The sequence below is a fragment of the Dasypus novemcinctus genome, chromosome 10 (genome assembly GCF_030445035.2).
Source record: "Dasypus novemcinctus isolate mDasNov1 chromosome 10, mDasNov1.1.hap2, whole genome shotgun sequence".
Lineage (NCBI taxonomy): Eukaryota > Metazoa > Chordata > Mammalia > Cingulata > Dasypodidae > Dasypus > Dasypus novemcinctus.
The window spans coordinates 40,699,576-40,720,433 of NC_080682.1; the positions used below are offsets into that span (position 1 = coordinate 40,699,576).

Below are 20,858 nucleotides of genomic sequence, written 5' to 3' on the forward strand. Positions count from 1 at the left end.
TGAGCAATATTAATATAGATAATGCAGAAATTAAACAATATCCAACTCATTAAATTATTATTCATTATTACATATTGATTTTTGACTAGTCATTATATATGGATTGAAATTTTCTAGGTAGAGTGATAAACTAGACATTACATACCTTTCCAGTAAGGAAATTGTCATCAAAATCTCATTCAAATAGGGAATTATTTAATTATTTTATGATACATGTTTTGAAAGAAAGTAAAGGGTATCATATTTAAGGTGACTTCTGGGTTCTAATGAGGTATTTCATAAAAGCCAAATTATTCTCATCATTGAGGATAATACACTTACTTACTACTTATATGAATTTTGTTCTCCAGAGTTTCTTCATAGCATTTGTCATCTCTGAATTTCTCAGAGTATATATTAAAGGGTTTAGCATAGGAGTTATGACTGTGTAAAACACACTCAATGATTTGTCAATAGGGAAGTTTCTAGCAGGTCTTGCATACATAAAAATGCATGGAACAAAGAAGAAGACAACCACAGTGATATGGGAACCACAAGTGGAGAGGGCTTTCCTCCTGCTTTCCTGACTGAGGTTTTTTAGGGAGTATAAGATGACACCATAAGAGATGAGTAACAGCAGAAACACAATACTGCAGATCAGCCCTCCATTGACTGCCACTAAAAGGCCAATGACATAGGTGTCAGAACAAATGAGTTTCAATAACGGATACATATCACAGAAAAAGTGATCAATAACATTGGGACCACAAAATGGGAGCCCATAAAGAGAGATCAGTTGAATGACTGAGTGTAGAAAACCTCCAACCCATGACACTATTAACAGTACAATACACACCCATTGCCTCATGATAATCAGATAATGCAAGGGCTTACAGATGGCCACATAGCGGTCATATGCCATAGCCAACAGAAGAAAGACCTCTGATCCACCAAAGAAGTGCTCCAAAAAGAGTTGGATCATACAAGCTTGGAAGGATATTGTCTTTTGTCCAAAAAACAAGCCTGAAATCAATTTTGGGGAAATGACTGAGGCATAAATGACATCCATAAATGATAAACCAGCAAGAAAAAAGTACATAGGTGAGCCCAGGGACTTACTGACTGTTACAGTCACGACAATGAGTAAGTTGCCCACCATGGTCAAAATATAAGAGAGTGAGAAGATAATAGATAGTACTTTCTGTTCCTTCGGATTCTGTGTGAGGCCCAGGAGGACAAAATAAGTCACACTGTTCCTTGTTTCCATCTATTGTTTTATAGATGCTGACTTCAGATTTAGAGACAGTTTACCTATAAAATAGTCAAAAATTTTAGTGTGTTATAAACCTATTCTTTTATTTATTCATTTGGTCAAAATGTCAATGGAGCATCTATCGTGCAAACTTGTCATCGTATGTATTGGGGTTAAAAAATTGATTAAGACAACGTTCCCTATCCTCAGTGTTTGGATTATAATTATGGGGTAAGAACAATACAGACCAATGTAATCAGTGCTATTTTGAAGATATTCACATCATGTTAAGGATGTACAGTTTGGCAACATAAACCAAATTGGGGTCAAGAAAGCTTCCCAGAGTAATACTTTTCACTGAGTTTAAAAGTTAAAGTGTGAATTGACTAGAACAAGAAAGGATGGGAAGGTACACCACTTATAAAGCACAAAGTTCACTACTTAAGCACCCAAATAGGTTAATTTACATAGTTAAAGGGGATTTAAAAATTATAAAAGACCAAAGTTCACTGACCTAGTTTCTTTATATAAACTGAAACTTCTTTCTTTGGGTCTTTGGATGGGATTTCCTTCTTTTGCTGAATTATAAATGATGAAGCCATACCATTTTTATCACCATCTCCCATCTCTTCCCTAATTTTCAAACTTACGTATGCAACTACCTAATGAATACCACTGATTGAATATGAAACTGATGTACTAAATTCTTAATAATCCACACCAAATATATCCTTCATCTCATTAAATGGTATTTTCTTCCATGTTATTCTTCAGAACAAATATCTTATAATACCTTTCAGTCTTTTTATTCCTCTCACATTACTTATTCATAGCTTTAAAAACAGTTTGTGAAGTCTACCTTCAAAATATACTACTATTTTGACTATCCTCCCTATCTCTCTGGTATTTCCTTGGCTTATTGCAATTAACTTGCTACCAGTTTCTCCACTTTCATTCCTGCTTTCAACTATCTGTTCTCCTGGAGCAGTCCAAATGATTCTTTTTAAATCTGGTTTAGATAGTGCCACTCACTTTTTCAAAATTTCTACAGTAGATTCCTATACATACTGTCTACATAAATTGGCCTAGAAAACCCCAGAAAACTGTTATTCAGGTTTCCTCCCCAAATTCATCTTCTACAAATCTTATTCTGCTTAAGACTTTTTGCTATATCTCAAATATACAAATTGCTCTTCCATCTCCTTAGTTCCACTGTTTCTTTTAATATATGTTCATTTCAATGATCAGAAACAGTTTGCTTGTAAAATAATTATGAATATTGGGAAAAGGTATATTGTAAACTTAATATTTTATTTATTCATTCAGTGGACAAATAATTATAGACTACTTATATTGTGTCAAGTTTTTCCAATAAGGTAGACCCAGTCATCATAGAGAATCTACTAACTAATTTAAGCTCAGGTTTATTCCAAGGGGCCATATAATCAGAGGATAGAAATGCTGGTAGTGACTGAGGAATCACTTTTTCACCATTAGTCTCCTAGTTTTCCAGATGGAGGTATTCCTCTTGAAGTTAAGAGATGACTGAGGACATCTAAGAACTTCTTTAATCTTCTCATGACAAGTATCATATAAATCCTGAACAGCAATATTTCCCTCTTTTTTTCCTTATTTAGAAATCATACTGAACTTTCCTTGAGGAAGCCACCATTCAGCAAGTTGACTATTATATATGCTTATGTATGTCTCTCTTCTAGCTCATTAGATTTAGTTTATGTCATAAAAGTTAAAAAGCTATATTGTACTCTTTCTTTACATAAGACATTATTAATATGCAGGCAAAACAGATGCTTTTACTTTATTGAAAGTGTCTATCACACTTATATTTATAATATATATATATGTTATTATAAAACATTTTCCTAGACCACTGTTATTATATTTTCCAAATCTAGTTGTTAGACCTTAAACTTAAAAGAAAACTTGAGTCATAATTTTGCACATCTGTAAGAGAAGATTGATAGCTAGCTACTGAGTGTGAATATTTATAATTAATGAGCTAAAATATTTGAAAGCATATATAGCACAGTGCTTGGACAAAAACAGTTGACCAGACTTTTTTTATTATAGCATATCTGAAGTTTTAGTTGCTATCTATCAGCATGTATAAGTTGATATTCCTCTGAAATGCAGAAGAACTTGGTGAGAAAACAATCCAGTGATTCCATTTAAAATAGACAAAAAAAAGTAATGAAAATAAAAGAAATACTATCCTTTGAAAACTATCAATCATTTGTTATGCAAAATTATGCACCTGATGCTATGTACGTGCATATATTATACATATTTAATGTATCACATTTATTGTGTCATGATTTATTGTATTGCTATCCTAATTTTAGTTGAACAAACTAGAGCTCAGAATATTTTGTTATTTTTCCCCAAATCACACATTATTAAGGAACAGAACTGGATTTGGAATCTAAGTTTGATTGATTTCAAAGCCCCTTTACTGACAGGGGAAGTTTTTTAACTTTTCAAGTGATATAAATGCCTGTGAAATATTACACAACTGCATATTAAGAAAGGATATCATATTGTACAATTGTGTGAATATCTATTTCATAGGCAATTATATCACTTAATGTAATAAAACACCATATCTACATAATAAGACAGCATCTAATGAGGAAAAAAATCTACTAACTTCTTTTTAATTAATTACATTCTTTTTAAGGTAATTTTTAAAAAATTACCTCTCCAATTTCTTGCCTATCTTCATTCTATTTGATATGGTCTAACTAGCTGTACTTGAGAATTTGAAAGGACATCCAATGCCTTTTAAACATCATGCTTTAAGAGTAGTTATGTATTTCCTGGAATAGTTATAAAAGTACTTAAAAGAATACATCTACTTACCAATAGGGCAAGCATCACTGGATATTTTATTCCTTCTAGTGACAATATTTATCATTGAGTCCTGCAATTGGAATGTATCCAAAGCTGCTAATTGCTTAATTATATTTACTTGGATTTTCCACAACATTTTAAAAGAGCATCTGTATGTAAAGATGCTGCAAGAGCAATTACATAATTGTAACACAGAGATAAAAGCTAATTTCAGAACAATTGTGAGATTATTGGTACTCAAAAATAATATATGATTATAATCACTTTATTCCAATGACAATGAAACTGTCATTTATTTCCCCACTTTGCCAAAGGAAGTTTTACTTTATTTTTACTTAATCATTTATTTTGCCTTGAAATTTTGTTTGTTAACGTTATAATTTTATCTCCAATTTACATGTAAAAACTGATTCCTTGTTGACTTTTTGTTATGTTTTCAAAAATTATAGAGCAACTCCATTGTGTCAGGTGCTATGCTATGAGCTGGTTATATAATAATTAACAAAACAGAAAAAAAATCCAGAAAAATAACCTGCACACATTTACTTTATGTTCTCATAATAGACAGAGGCAATGTACAAGGGAATGACTTAATAAAGCACATACAGCCTCTTATAAGTGCTATTAAGACAACAAAACAGGGGACAGTGACAGAAAATAAGAGGGAGCATGACCTTTGGATGAAGTAGTTAGAGAAGAAGCCACTTTAAAAAAGTGATATTTAAGCTAAGATACACAGAATGAAAGTTGCTACCTTAAAAAGTACTGTTCAAACTTTGAAAAGATCAAGGCACAGAAAGATCACTGTGAATGGAGGAAAATAGGAAAGGGAGAGAGTAGAACAAGCAGAGGTTGTAAACATGCATCACACTGCACTGAAGGATATGACAGTGCTTGATAAGGAATTTGGGTTTTATTTTAAGGAATTTCAAAGTGGGAGTAATAACATTGCACAGCATTTATTTTTCAATTAAGGCAGTCCTCCACCTCATCAAACATCTCAAAATTAAGGGAGAAGAGCTTCTTAAGAATTGCTACCAAATCATATATGCTACTGTGTTAGTGCCAGAAGGTGAAAGACTATCCTATTCTTTATATTTCAGAACAATGCCTATCATAAAAATTATTCAGTAAAATTCAAATGATTATAAACATAACTCTAAGATATCAACCGAGATAATTTTCCTGCTCTCTCATTTTCCTGAGGTTCTTTATATCTGCTTTTATCCTATGTGTAGGGCAAATAAAGACAAAAGCACCCTCCAGTTTTGTAGAAAGAAATGTTTTTAGGATAAAGCAAAAGGATTCTGAGGACTCATGTCCAAACTATAGTAAACATCATGTGTGACTGCCCCCAACATTTTTTGAATGCACCCTGCACATTTTATTAGTTTCCCATGTATTGAATACAGTTTCCAAACATAAAATTCAAGAAACTGCATATCCCAGTCCTCCTTGCCTCTAGGATATAGACATGTGACTTGGGTTCTGCCTAGCAGTACACATGTTCAAAACTTTGTTTTGGAAAATAGTTATACAGGACGGTTGCTGGTGAAGCCTCAGTAGAGCCAGGGAGGTGCTGATGCCAGGGAATGTGGTAGCAGCATCCCCATTTGGCCAGTATTTTAGTTTCCTAACTGCCAAAACAAATACCATGCAATGAGTGGGTAGTAGAGTAAGGTAGTTATAAATACAACCTATATGACCAGTTACAGAAATGAGGACTAAAATAGTCTTGAATAGATTTCCTTGTTTTTTTATAGATATTTTTGCATATATTCACAAAACAAATATCTTTGTTTTCTTTCCTATCTTATCACCTTATCATATAACATAAGTAGTACAAACTTTATGTCATGTCATAGTACTTAAGTTATAGGATATCAAGTTTCAGAGTGAATATTATACTAGGACTTTTACCCTCTTCTGGGAAAAATGTTAATGTGTTTCCAGTTGTACCATGAAAACTGAGCATTGTCAGTTGAAAATATGTCAGTGTGGTTGCTTGAAGCTGTAAGTATCTCAGAAAAACCTGTCCTTAAATCTAATCTGTACTTGTTGGTATGAACCCATTGTGAATAAGACCCTTCGATGAAGTCAGGGGGTCGTAATCCTATTACTGGAATCCTTTACAAACAGATTGAAATTCAGACAGAAAGAGAGCCCTGGAAGTAAGAAGCTGAAAATGACAAAACCTGGAGGAGAAGGAAGAGACCTGTGGATGCTGCGAGGTGCCTTGCCATGTGTCAGAGGAGAAATATTCGCTGACACTGGTCTTTTGGAAGAATGCATCCCCGTGATGATGCCTTAATTTTGACATTTTCCTGAACTCAAAACCATGTTTACCATTACCCATTACATGGTATTTGCTTTAAGCAGTGTAGGAAACTAAAACTGTCTCATTATTTTCATTCAGAGATTAAGTATTGTCTAAGGAGATGTATATGGGTGCCAAGTTGACAAAAAGTTGATAATAATGATTAGGTTCTTATGTCAACTTGGCTAGATTATTGTGTCCAGTTGTTTTATCGAACAAATACAGGCCTGATAGTTACTGGGAGGAGAGATTATGGATTTAAAACTTCAGTAAGTTGATTGTATCTATGACTGATTACATCTACAATCAACAGAGGGATTGCCTTCAACAATAAGAGAAGTCTCATCCAATCAGTTGAAGGCATTAAAAGGAGAAGAGATGATTCCTGTAAACAGAACAGAAAAATTTCATCTCTACTTCAGCCAGCCAGGTTCTCCTGACTAGCTGAAGGTTTTTCAAAGGAATTCATTGAAAACCTCATCAGAGTTCCCAGCTTGCAGCCTGCCCTATGGCATTTGGGCTTGACCTCCTATTGGTCTGTTTACCTGGATATCCCTGACTAAGGAAGCCAGTGGCAGCAGGGTTTGGTGTTAGCAGTGGCAGTAGCTCCTGTAGCTTGCTAGTCCTGTACAGGTGAGCTTCTGCATGTGACTCCTGGTGGCTCAACCTTGACTCTGACTGTGGCCCTTCCAAAGATCATTAAGATGCTTAATTCCATTTAACAAATACTTTCCAGTTAAATTAGTTATAAATGATTTTACATCTTCAGCTAAGAACATTGATACTAAAATTACCTTTACAATGTATCACCAAATTGGAATGCCATCAACTTCAGAAACATTTCAGTTGGCAAGGGTCCTTTAACAAATGCAATTACTCTTAAAAAGTTTAACTAATGATGATGATCGACAAGCATTTATTAAGCATTCTATTTACTTAATTTCAAACTTGGTTTAGGTGTTGCATATTCAGTAGTGAACAAAAAAAGGCCCTTCCTCTATTTTCATGGAGTTTACACTCTGGCTGGGAGAGATGAAAAATAAGCAAATAATTAGACAAATCAGATTGTAAAAATACTGTAGAGAAAACGTAACAGGTGATATGACAGAGAGTAACTCAAGGAAATAAAGAATGGCTTTACAATGAGAGTTTAAGGAAATTTGCTCAAGCTGTGGGGGATTTGAACTGTAGACTGAGGGATGATGGCAAGCCAGCAATTTGAAGATCTAGAGTCAGAGAATTTCAGAAAACAACGAGAGCTAGAATAAAGGCCTGATGGTAAAAAGTCTATTGTAACAACCAGCAAAATGATGGCACAGTAAAGAGCTCCTAGAGTCAGCTCCTGCTACATGGTGTACAGGGTAGTTAGTAAATACCTAGAGCAATCAGCTACTAGTGGAAGCACCTGTTTGGGGACCCCGGGTGAACAGAAGAGCATCCTGCAACATCCTTGAAGGAATGGAAGGAGGAGACTGCCCATTTGCAGAGAAGACTCATAAGTAGAGTGCTCCACACCACGAAGGCTGCTGCACATCCCCAACTGGAGGCACAATCCACCTCGGGAACTGCTCCTCAGCTGGAATTGAAAGATCCACTTCCCCAAAACAGCTGTGGAAGAGATGTTGGACAACAATTTTGCTACTGATGAGTAAATTCAGTGGGCTAAAGTATAATTCTGAGAACAGCTAAAGCTTGAGCTTGTCCAAGTCAGAAAGAGTCAAGGAGCTGCCATCTTAACTCCACACCTGGCACGAGGGGAAGTGGAGCAGACTGAAAATCACAGTGCTGGTGGGGACCAGCTTCTTTCCATCCAGATCAGATTGCAGCTCTAGCATAGGCCCCAGTGCCAGCTCCAGCAGAGAGGAAGCTGTGGGCACCTGTGCCAGCCTCTCCAGGAAATTGCCGGCCAAGCCGCAGAGGCCAGTGATTATCATACTCTGGCAGCATGAGTCGCCCAAGGAGCTACTCTGTGGCTGGAATTGGAAGCTCCTTTTCCCAAAAGTAGGGGAGGAGGAGATGGTTGACTACCAAATTTTGCTACTGATTAGTAGACATAGCTGGATAAGATATAACCCTGGGAACAGCTGGGGTGTGAATTTGCCCAAGTCAGAAGGAGGCCAGTGGCTACCATTTTGACTCCACCACTAGCCTGATAGGAAGTGGGGCTGGCCAAAATCACAGAGATGGTAGGAACAGGTTTCTTTCACCCAGATCATCCTGCAGCCCTAGACTAAGCTTTAGTCTCTGGCAGAGTGGAGGCTGGTGGGCCCTGTACCAGACTATCCAGGTAACTCCAGTTATGTTTGGATGGCACAGACTGAAATCAGAAGTCTACCAGGGCAACTGTGGTCATCTTGGACCAGCACTGCATAGATTGCTTCCCATATCTGCAGCTCCCTCCCCACCCCAGGCAGGGGAGAAAGAGGTGAGAAGCTTCATCAGTATCCCTGGGAAACTAGAGTCTAGGCCCGCATTACTTGGATTATTCCACACAGCTATGAATCTGACCCCGGCAAAGGAGAAAGTTGGGAGAAGCTTCACTGGTCCTTAGCACAATGGGGGCAGCTTGAGCCTCCAGAGATAATAGCACCAATTACAACCTTGGCTCCTTCTGCACAACCAGCAACACAGAAAGTGCAGGAAACCCTAAATGAAAGAGGAAAACTGCACCCAAATTAAATAGTAATCCAGATGCCAAGACACCAACAAAAAATTACAATCCACACCAAGAAACAGGAAGCTATGACCCAGTTAAAGGAGCTAGATAAGCCTCCAGATGACATAAAGGAGTTGAAACAACTAATCATAGATGATCAAACAGATCTCCTTAATAAATTCAATGAGATGGCTAAAGAGATTAAGGATATTAAGGAGACACTGGATGAGCACAAAGAAGAGTTTGAAAGCATACATAGAAAAATATCAGATCTTATGGGAATGAAAGGTGCAATAAATGAAATTTTAAAAAAAACTTTAGAATCAAATAATAGCAGATTTGAGGAGGCAGAAGAAAGGAAAGGATTTTGTATGGTCTCTGAAAGTGAACATACAAAAGAACAGATGAAGAACAGAATGGAAAAAATTGAACAAGCTTAAGGTAACTAAATGACAGCATAAGGCATGCAAACCTACATGCCATGGGTATCCCAGAAGTTTAAGAGAAGGGAAAAGGGGCAGAAGAAATATTTGAAGAAATAATGGTAGAAAATTTCCCATCCCTATTTAAGAACATAGATGTCCATGTCCAAGAAGCACAATGTACTCCCATCTGGAAAAATCCAAATAGACCAACTCCAATGCACACACTCATCAGAATGGCAAAAGCCAAAGACAGAGAGAATTCTGAGAACAGCAAGAGAAAAGCAATGCATAACATATAAGAGATACCCAATAAGATTAAGTGCTGTTTCCTCACCAGAAACCAGGAAGGCAAGAAGACAGTGGTCTGATATACTTAAGATACTACAAGAGAAAAACTTTCAGCCAAGTATCTTATATCCAGCAAGACAGTCTTTCAAAAATGAAGGCAGAATTAGAATATTCACAGATAAACAGAAACTGAGAGAATTTCTAAGCAAGAGATCAGATTCTTAGGAAATACTAAAGGGTGTGCTAGATCCTGAAAAGACAAGAATGAGAGGCCTGGAAGAGAGTCTAGAAATGAACATTATATCAATAAAAGTAACTAAAAGTGTCAAAAGAATGATGAAGATAAAACTCAAAATAGTCGGGAATAAACTTCACCAATGATGTAAAGCACTTGTTTTCAGAAAACTGCAACTCAGTGTTAAAAGAAATTTTAAAAGACCTAAATAAGTCAAAGAACATTCTATGCTCATGGATTGGAAGACTAAATATCATTGAGATGTCAATTCTACTCAAATTGATATGCAGATTCTATGCAATCCTGATAAAAATTCCACCAGCATTAAAAAGATAAAAGAAAACACAATCATCAAATATATTTGAAAGGGTAAGTGGTTCTGAATAGTCAGAAACATCATAAAAAGGAAAAGTGAATCTTCATCTCCAGACTTGAAATCATATTACCTAGCTATAGTAATAAAAAGAGCATGGCACTGGCATAAAGACAGATACTTAGACTGAAGGAACCAAATTGATGTTTCAGAAAAAGATGCTCACATATATGCTCAAGTGATTTTTCACTGACCTGTCAAACCCACACAGCTCAGGCAGAACAGTGCATTCAAAGACCTGGTGGTAGGTGGTGGATTCTCTTTTTTTTTTTTTTCTGTCTTTATTTATTTTTTTAATATTACATTAAAAAAATATGAGGTCCCCATATACCACCCCCCTCTTCCCACTCCTCCCCCCATAACAACAATCTCCTCCATCATCATGAGACATTCATTGCATTTGGTGACTACATCTCTGAGCACCACTGCAAAGAGGTGGATTCTTAAAGGAGATAAGAGGAAGACTGAGATGGACTACTGATGTTTAATGTATGCAGACGTTTTAATTAACTTTACTGTAAAATTGTGGAAATATATAGAGTGGATGGTAACACAAAGTGAATAACAGCTAGTTTATAATTGGAGATGTGGCTGAAAATGGTAATCTAGGTGTGTAAATGCCAATTGACAGAATGCTAGAGAATAATCTAGGAACTGAATAGCACAGTAAACTAAAAGGTGGATGAGAATTGTGGTTGATGGTACAGATGCAAGAGTGTCCTTTGTGAGCTAGAGCAAATGTACATCACTACTGCAGGGCATTTGGAATGGGAGAAGCATGGGAAAAATATAGCTGGAGTGACCTGTGGACCGTGGTTAGCAATAATTACAATATTCTTGCATCTATGCAAAAGACGTACTGTGTTGATATTGAGGCAGTATGGAAAATGTGAGCCACATGTACACTACGGACATGGTAACAATCAGATGATATTATCTTATCTGTAGCAAATGTTCCACCACAGTGTGGTGTGTTGATAGTGGGTTGTTGTTTGGGAATTCTGCACATGTGCATGATGGTTTTATAAGTTTACATCTTCTGTCATGAAAAATTATAATAGAGTGTGTTGGGGGAAAAACACACCAAATATAAGATAAAGACTATAATTAGTATTAAGATTTTGACAATATTTTTCACAATTTATAACAAACATATCATGATAATGCAAGGTGTTGGTGGCGGGTTGATATGATGTTATGCATGTTTTCTTTGTAAGTTCACAACTTTCACTATACACTTAATTGTGTATATATGTTCATATATAAATGATATAAATATAATAATAATAGGGATGGTTGGGGGAAATATATTTTGGTTAGTAGTAATATTTTGACAATGCTCTTTTTTTCTTTTTTTTTAATTATTATTATTTTTATTGACTTTGTAATAATATTACATTAAAAATATATATGTGAGGTCCCATTCAACCCCACCCCCCCCACCCCACCTCTCCCACCCCCAGCAACACTCGTTCCCATCATCATGACACATCCATTGGATTTGGTAAGTACATCTTTGGGCACCTCTGCATCTCATAGTCAATGGTCCACATCATGGCCCATACTCTCCTCCATTCCTTCCAGTGGGCCCTGTGAGGATTTACAATGTCCGGTGATTGCCTCTGAAGCACCATCCAGGGCAGCTCCATGTCCCAAAGACGCCTCCACCTCTCATCTCTTCCTGCCTTTCCCCATACCCATCAGCCACCATGTCCACTTTTCCCAATCCAATGCCACCTCTTCTATGTGGACATTGGATTGGTTGTGTCCATTGCACCTCTATGTCAAGAGGAGGCTCAGATTCCACATGGATGCTGGATGCAATCCTCCCACTTTCAGTTGTAATCACTCTAGGCTCCATGGTGTGGTGGGTGTCTGTCGGAGTCTTGTTCGGTGACCCGAGGTATCGGGAATGAAAGACAAAGAAAGATTGGGTTCAGGGGATCTGAGAGCATTGATTTCTCAAGCTCATCAGACAACTTTATTGAGTCGAGGGGCTAGTATATATACCCCTAACATACGTGACATTCAGCACACAATCAAGTTACCTATTACCCTTACCTCATACTATATTAACTAGTGATTGATGAAAACCCAACAAACTTTACTGGAACTATTATTATGAAAATCAGTAACTATACTCATAAATCCTGTTACCCAGGTTGTTCTGTTCTAGGTATTGTTCTGCCTGCAGGTGTGCTGACCCAGCCAAGATTGTGCTCCGCACTGATAATCATAAGGGACAGCTTGACTCAGTGGTCAAGGAAGTAACTTGCTTCCATGGAAACAACATGCCTTTGTTTCCCACAGGTGTCCTTCTTCAACTCCATCTTAGCTGAGTGTGGTAAGTCCAATAAATCAGATTGTAGGTGCTTGAGTCTGTTGAGGCTCAGGACCTGGCTATCACATTGTCAGTCCAGAGATTCAAATCCCCTAAATATATCTTAAACCCCAACATTAACTGCACCTCCAGCACATTAGCATGAAAGTCTTATGAAGGAAGATCCCATCTGAGTCCAGATTCATCACACATAAACACCATTTCCAAAGAGGGGCCATCTGACCTGGTAGTTAACCCTATCGGCCATGACCATAACTCCCATGGGTCTCTTTAGCCCTCAAAGGAACCAATATCTGGGGGTTGTAATGCTCTTTAATCATTAGTGAAAAAGGTTTAAGAACAATGCAAGCTAGTGGTGGTAGGGTGAATTATACGAGTCCTGTATGATGTTATATGTGGTTGTTTTGTAAGTACACAACTACTATTATGGACTTATTGTTTATGTATGTTTCTTATAGTGATATACTTCAATAAATTAATTTTTAAAAAGTCTATTGTAACTGGAGCACTGTGAACAAGTTATAGAACAGTAGTGGATGAGGTGATGGAAATCTTTCTTTGAATAGAGAGCATTGGGCAGAGTCTTATAGACTGTGAAAATGTTTGTTATAATTTAAAGTAAATTTAGCTAAGCAAATAGCTTTCCTTCTAAAAATCATCTTATTCCAGATATTTCAAGTGAATCCAAGAGCTTTTACATGGGAAAATCGTTGGAAATTAAAATAAAGCTGGGAAATGAAGAAGCAATATGGAGATCAATGTTCTTAGCTGCAAAGAATTCAAAGACACCAAAAAGAGCAACCACCTGAAAGGACAAAGTATGTTGGGTGAAAATGGTTTGTTTGAGTACATGTGTTATATTTCTCATCCCCTTTTATATGATCTGAATTAATAATTATATGGATAAAGTTGCTTGGTGAACTTCAAATTGGAATAGAGGAAAGTGGATATTGATTCTCATTCAGGTCAAACCCTTCCCTCAATCATTAATATGTTTCTAATGGTTTTACACATTGTTTCAGCTCGATGTCTCTTATTCCTGAACATGGGCAGATAAACATTGCATTTTATGTTTGACTTTTCTTTACACACTCTAAAGAGACCTCCTGCTTCCAAATCACTTTCTAGCATACCACTTGTTCTACTTCTTTTAGCACTTTTCATTCTGAATCTATGTTGTTTTTGTTTTAATAAGTAAATAGGTATTTTATTTAATGTCTATCTCTCTCAACTAGAAAGTGTTCTTTACTCTGATGTATATGCAATTAATATGAAAAATAGTATAGTACTTAAGAGTGCAAATTCTAAATCCAGAATACAAAGCTTAAAACCCACCTCAGGCATCCACTAACAGAATAGACCTTGGTTAAATTTGTTACATTTTCCATGCTTGAATTAATTCTGCTTGAAAACAGAAATAACAGTAATTACTTCAAAAAACTCTTGAGGTTTAAACAAAACAAGGTCTTTATAGTGCTTTCCAATTAGTAGTAAATAAATAATAGCTTTTACTTCAATTATTAATTACCATGCTGCATTTTTCTTATTTGTGGTAAAATTTCATTAGATTTTTGGGTCTTTCATAAATTCACTGTGATACAGAGAACATTCACATTTTAAGGTGAATTTTTTAAACTTTAATCTCATCTATTTTGCATTAATTTTATAAAGTTTGCTTTCAAAATTCTGAAAGTTCCTCATAGCCTCCTAATGTAATGTTTATCTATAATCAAACAGTAAATAAGTCATAGCCTTTCTAAAAGTTAGAAATGAGATACTGATGGAGAAGTTAGAGAGGCAATATATTTGCGACAATTATTAGGCACTTATTAAATGCCAGGCACTCACTTGGATGATATGCACACATTAGCTCATCTAATGCTTAATATAGCCCATGAATTTTGCCATTACACTTATGAACTAGGATTGGAATAAGACAGTGGTTGTAAAATTCCTGCAGTTTTGCCAGAAATGGTAAGATGAAATTCAAGCCTAGATTGTTCTTTCCAGTCTAGGAATCCTTCCACATCATCTGAAACTCTGCTGTCTAAAGTACCTCTGGAAGCAAAATAATGTCATGTAAGTCCATAAAGTCATTAGTTGAAGTTCACAGAAAAAGTTGTGTTATATAGGGTTGTTTATACAAAAAGATATCCCTTTCATCTATGGAAACTGGGACCAAAGCAAGAGCTACAGAGGTCTAACTCAGAAAGGATGAAATCCTGATATTTCTATAAGAGGTAGCAACCCATATCTTTCCCAATTAGAATGGGTCAGTAGCAATCAATTTTTTTCCTTTTAAAAAACCATACATATATGATCTATGTGTCAGGCACTGTTATAAACACTTGAAATACATTAGCCCACTTAATAGACCCAACAAATTTGAGATGTTTATTATTATTACAATTTAACAGATAAAAACTAACAAGCAAACAAACAAACCACCAAATAAAAACCAAAAAAACATTGCCCAGGTTATATTCAAATCAGAGAAATCTAACTCTAGTGTTTTACAACCGTTGCACAATTCTACCCACTCTAAACAAATGCTACCCTTCAAAACTGTTTTATATCCTGATAGTGTGCTTGTTACTATCAGTTTCTTAGTAAAATATCTCAAAGACTCTTAGCAGGATTTGTAAGGAGAAGAGTCAAAATCTGATGAAATCTAAAGTATTGGAAGCAAAAGATCAATGAAGATCTGAAAACCCGGGGAGAAAATCCCAAGAATGGCAGAGAAGCATCCCACTCCAGTCATCAAGAGCTCATACAAGGCTGGTCAAATTTCAGAGTATTCTTCAAAGTAGAGAGAGTTATAACTTTAAGAAAAAATTTATTTTAACTATAATGGAATCTTTTAGTATTTCCGAGATTCCAGTAAAAAGGAATGTTTACAATAACAAACATTTGAACAGCTAGTGTTTTAAGACTTTGCATGCATTATTTGATGTGATCCTAATAATATCTCTATTGTTCCATTTGAATGAAACTGTAAGTATTTGTGCTTTGACAAAGTTCACGCTATAAATGGCAAAACAATCAGGATTGTCTTAAGCAGATTCTACACTCTCAAACATAGTATGCTAAAACCTATCAACCTTTCTTTTAAAAATGCAAGAGGGAGATCCAGCAAGATAACATCAGTTTAAATGGGCACTCACCAGCTCTCTCACAACAAATGGCAGAGAAGGGACCAGACCCTGTCTGAGTTATTTTGGGAACACACAGAGCAGGAAGTTTCAGGACATTGATTAGGAGGACACTAGACAAAGAGACAAAAAGCCCAAGGGAAAACCATGAGTTTCTTGCTCCAGTGACTGAAAACTGATGTCAGATAAGTTCTACCATCAAGGCAAAAAGCCACTGTGAACTCCCTGACTACCACCAGCAACCAAGCCTGAGGGTGTGTTCTCCAGGAGTAAGAGGATTCTGGTGAAAGGTAGAGAGAGGGGTTTCATTTCTGTGGGTTTCGTTACCTGGACCCCCTTTAACTTTAAGGAGCAAATCAGCTGGCAAGAGGTGGCCCAGGGAAGAGGAGAGGTGAATCTGTTTAAGCAGACTGATTTACCCAGCTGACCTAGGAGAAAGGAACTTGGGCTGGAAGAGGGTAAAATCTGATAAATGGTGCTGAAAACTATCAAAATTCCAACTCCCCTAAGGGAGGCAGGCAGCAGGAAGCACTTAAAACTTTCAGTCAAATGGAACAATAGAGATATTATTAGGATCATATCAAATACTGCATGCAAAGCCTTAATACACCAGCTGTTCAAATGTTTTGCTATTGTAAACATTTCTTATTACTGGAATCTCTGAAATTCTAAAAGATTCCATTATAGTTAAATTAAATTTTTTCTTAAAGTTATAACTTTAAGAAAAGGCCTATTTGGGGCCCCTGGGAAGAAGGAGATGTTTGGGATAGTGTTGAGAGTTATTTTTCTATGGTGAGTTTTGATACCAGGGTCCCATTTAAATTTCACAGGTGAACTCATCCTGACCAGGAGAGGTGAGCAAGGATCTGATCACACAGGCTATCATGTCCTGCTCTCTCTGGGAGAGAAAGCAATGAGAATAGAAAGGGGGCAGGGAGAGAGAGTCCCCCCAATCAGCAGGATCTACACAACTGTAAGGGTCAAAACTGTCCTTGGGAATGTGACTGAATAACTCTCTAGCGAACAGACCCAATAAGAAACTTTAGCTCAGTGGAGGTGTCTCCACTTTGAATATACAAGATCCCTGGCTCAATTTCTGGCTTTTAGAGTAGTGATCCACCAGGTTATCAAACACCCAGCTGATACTTAGGACAGGGAATGCATAAACAGTATGTTTGTATTAGCTTCTCTTGGGTCTCTTCTTTTTTTTAAAAAAGGATCCTTTTTAAAATTAATTTAGTTTACTCACTAAAACCTATTCAAAACCTGCAGAGGGCAAGCTGCAGGGTAAATGATTAATGAACACCAGCAGCCTGAGAAGCTCCTCAGAAGCCCAAGGAGAAAGATTGTTTATCCTAAGTATTTGATAGCTTGCTTGAATGTTTGCTTTTTGTTCTTTATCCCCCTCATCCACTCCCCCAACTTTTTAAAAATTAGGTGCTACTGGACTTTTTCTTGATTGTTGTGTTCCTCCCTCCCTCTGTTTTCCCCTTTTTTTGTATACCAATATTTTCTACCTACTCTATTTATTTTCCTTCCTTCATCTTCCTATCTTCTGTTTTCTGTTTTAATTCTTACATTCCTCCTCTGTTTAGTCATCAATTTTCTTGTTTTATTTTGATCTCTTCTATTCTCTCTTTATTTTTTTAACTTTCTTTTTGTCTTTTCTCTTTCCCTCTCTTCTTATAATTCTGTCCTATTAACTCATTCTAGATATTTTTCTCTTCTCAGTTTTTTATGTCATCGTTTGTACCACACTCTTTTATTCTTATTCCTCTGTATGGCATACATGAGTTAATTATTCATATTCCTAGGTCTTCTATGGTTCCTCTTCTACCTTTTACTATTATTATTGCTATTATCCTTTTTATCTTCTTACATCTCTCCATTTCTCTGGCCCAAATTTTTTTCCTTCAAGGGAACATAGACAACAACAAGGAAGTAGAATAAGAGGAACAAAGTGTCAAAAGAAAACTTACCAAACACACAAAAAAAGCACCTAAATAAATCCTTGTGTAGAAAAAGAAGCTATTCAACTGAATAAACACATCAAGATAATGAGATGTCTAAACACCAACAAAATTTATGAACCATAATAAGTAAAAGGAAGACTTGGCCCAGTCCAGTGAACAAAATGAAAACCAGGAGGAGATGCAGAACAAGGAACAACAAATCAGAGCTGTCCAAAGTGAAGGAAGACACTAAGCATAATAAGAAGATACTAGGAGCACATACTGAAGAAACTGGAAACATATATAAAAAGATAATGGATATAAAGGTGATGAAAGGCACGATCCATGAAATAAAAAATGCACTGGAAGCACATAACAGCAGATTTGAACAGGAAGAGGAAAAAGTTAGTGATGTGGAAGACAGGACATCTGAAACCAAACAGATAATAGAACAGATAGATAAAAAGAGAAAAGATTTGTGCAAAATAAACCAAGATTGGCTTATTTTGCACAAAATCTCCCAGTAATAACAACAAGAAGACTAGAATAAAAGACATAAAATGCATGTGCTTAAAAGCGTTAAAGAAATAACAAATAATCAAAGATATCTGGGGCTGATATTTTGTAGAGAAGGGAAGCCAGAAAGCTAAGCCCTGCATTTGGGGTCTCTTTTCTTTAAAGGGATGTGCTTTGTGGGCTTGAGGGGGCCTAGGGATGGGAGGATGGGTCAAATGGCCAAAAAAATTGGGAGGGAGGACATTTGAACATAGGAGATTATCAGGTGTGTGGTTGAAATTATAATGTAGAGAAAACTCTTTAGAAAATATAATATGGAAGTTAACCTGTTTAAGATGCTTAAGGGGAGGGGGCATCTGACACAGGGCAAGCTTCTAGGTTCTAGGGAGTGTGTGAGTGCTCATTTTGTCATAGTGGGTTATATCATTGGGTGGAGACTCGTACAATGAGAGTGAAAGTATACCCACAACCTGGGGAGGACTGATGTTCTCAAACAGAGGGAATTGTATCCCTCAAGAGAATTGGTGGCACCCAGTGGGTTAGGGCAGTCAAATATGTCAAGCCCTCAACACTGTTACAAGTATACCTGAATATGTTCCTTCAAGTAATGAAGATTGATTGTCATTTTGTACCCTGAGGGGAGGGGTAAAGAGGTGTTGAATAGATAGAATCAGTGTAAATGTGGAGCAATGGAAGTTTTCCACAAGATCAGGCAATGATGAATATAGGACATGTTAAATTACACTAAAAATGTATAAAAGTTTGTAGGCTAAAATGTAAACCATAATGTAAAACATAAAATAACTAAAATTTTAGAAAATTATATATTCTAAAATATAAAACATACTGTAAACCCAAACAGAACCATTTTTTAAAGTTATTATTTCCATATTTATACATCAGCTGCAGCAAATATAATATGAACATGTAAAAAGATCACTGTTGGGGAAGGGACAAAGGATTTGATGTTGGATATGTGGGAGTACCATATATTGTGTATATGAATTACTGTGATCTAAAACTTATATGAAGACAAACTTAATAAATAGAAAAAACAAAAAATAAAGGTTGTAGACACTGAGGAAGAAATGGAAGAAATTGCCTTGCCATTGTACATTCAGGATACCTATAGCAGTGATGAAAGGCAAAATGTCAGAAACAAAGCTTTTTCATTTTTTTCATTTTTTGATACCCCAATTTATTTTTCCTTTTTAAAATTTTTCCGAATTACTATGTATTCTATATCTAACCTTTAAACCTGTCACTATATCCATTTTACTATTAATGAAACCTGGCAATACATTGGGCCTCATTTTTGAGGAAGTTTAAGACTACAGAGAGGTTCAACTATGGTGGGGGAGGAACGCTTGTGTGAGGTGTTATTGGTGGGGTGCACATGCTTGGGAGGGAGTTCTCCAGGGCATGTATACAGGGTACATAGAAAGGTTTGGATATTTTCATAGTGGTTTCAGTTGGAAATGACAGATGAGAGAGTGCTGTGTTCCTGGCCAGGGGAGCTCTATCACATTCCCCAATAGAACAGCAACAATCCCCAAAGTGCAATGGCAAAGACCAACAAAAATGGATGGTCCAATGATAAGCCCTTGATACTGATGGCTCTGATTATGAGCCTGTGTGCCTGAAATACGAACTAGGCCTAGAGCTGCAGGGTGCCTAAAAGTTACCTCCTGAGAGCCTCCATGTTGCTTAAATATGACCACTCTGTAAGCCAAACTGAGCATGTAGATGTATTGCCTTCCACCCAGCATGGGACTTGACTCCCAGGGATGAGCCTCCCTGACACCAAGGGATTACTACCAAATACCAGCTGATGATGTAACTAGAAAAAGACCTTGAATAAAGGATCAACTCAGACTGGCAGAATATCTCAGCCTACATGTAATATCAGGTGTTAAAAACTGCTTTTTGACTTTGGCTAAAAGGGGGAAATAGAAAGGACAAGTGAGTTTATATGGCTATGAGTCTCCAGAAGAGTCAGGAGGTCATCAGAGGAGTGATGTTCATGCACGCCTCAGCAGGATACCAAAGACAGCTAAGGTAGATGGAAACCCAAGAGCTGGCTTTCCTGAGGGCTGCAGAATCCCACAGGTTCTATGGTCATGGCAGAGGGCTCTGGAGTTCAGGGCCATGTCAGTTGGCCCTACTTTGGAGTTGGTGTTCCTGAGTGTGATGGAGTTGGACTCAGATATGACCTTTCTATATATGCCTCTTCTGTTACTTTTACCAGACCTGTGGTTGGCATTTGGGTTGGTGTATACTCAGAAGACCTGAATCAGTGTACTGTCCTTGTAATGGCCAGGGCCTAGGCCTCAGCAGACTTGTGGCTCCTACCCTCTAGTTTATTGAACTTACCCTGGCCAGCTTACAGGGAGGTGAAGAGGGTCAACCACCAACCAGGGAGCCAAGAGGGTCTACAGCTGCAAGCAGGAGAATTACATCCATCATCCATGTGGAATCTAAGCCCCCTCTTGATGTAGAGG

General features: G+C 36.8%; 1 protein-coding gene across 1 annotated transcript; it reads right to left on the reverse strand.

Annotated features, from left to right (window-relative positions):
• Nucleotides 1–328: 328 nt before the first annotated feature.
• On the reverse strand, nucleotides 329–1,246 carry LOC101430267 (olfactory receptor 4A47). The gene has a single exon (XM_004447413.2). It carries the CDS (start codon nucleotides 1,244–1,246, stop codon nucleotides 329–331), a length of 918 nt encoding a protein of 305 aa, XP_004447470.2.
• Nucleotides 1,247–20,858: the final 19,612 nt, after the last annotated feature.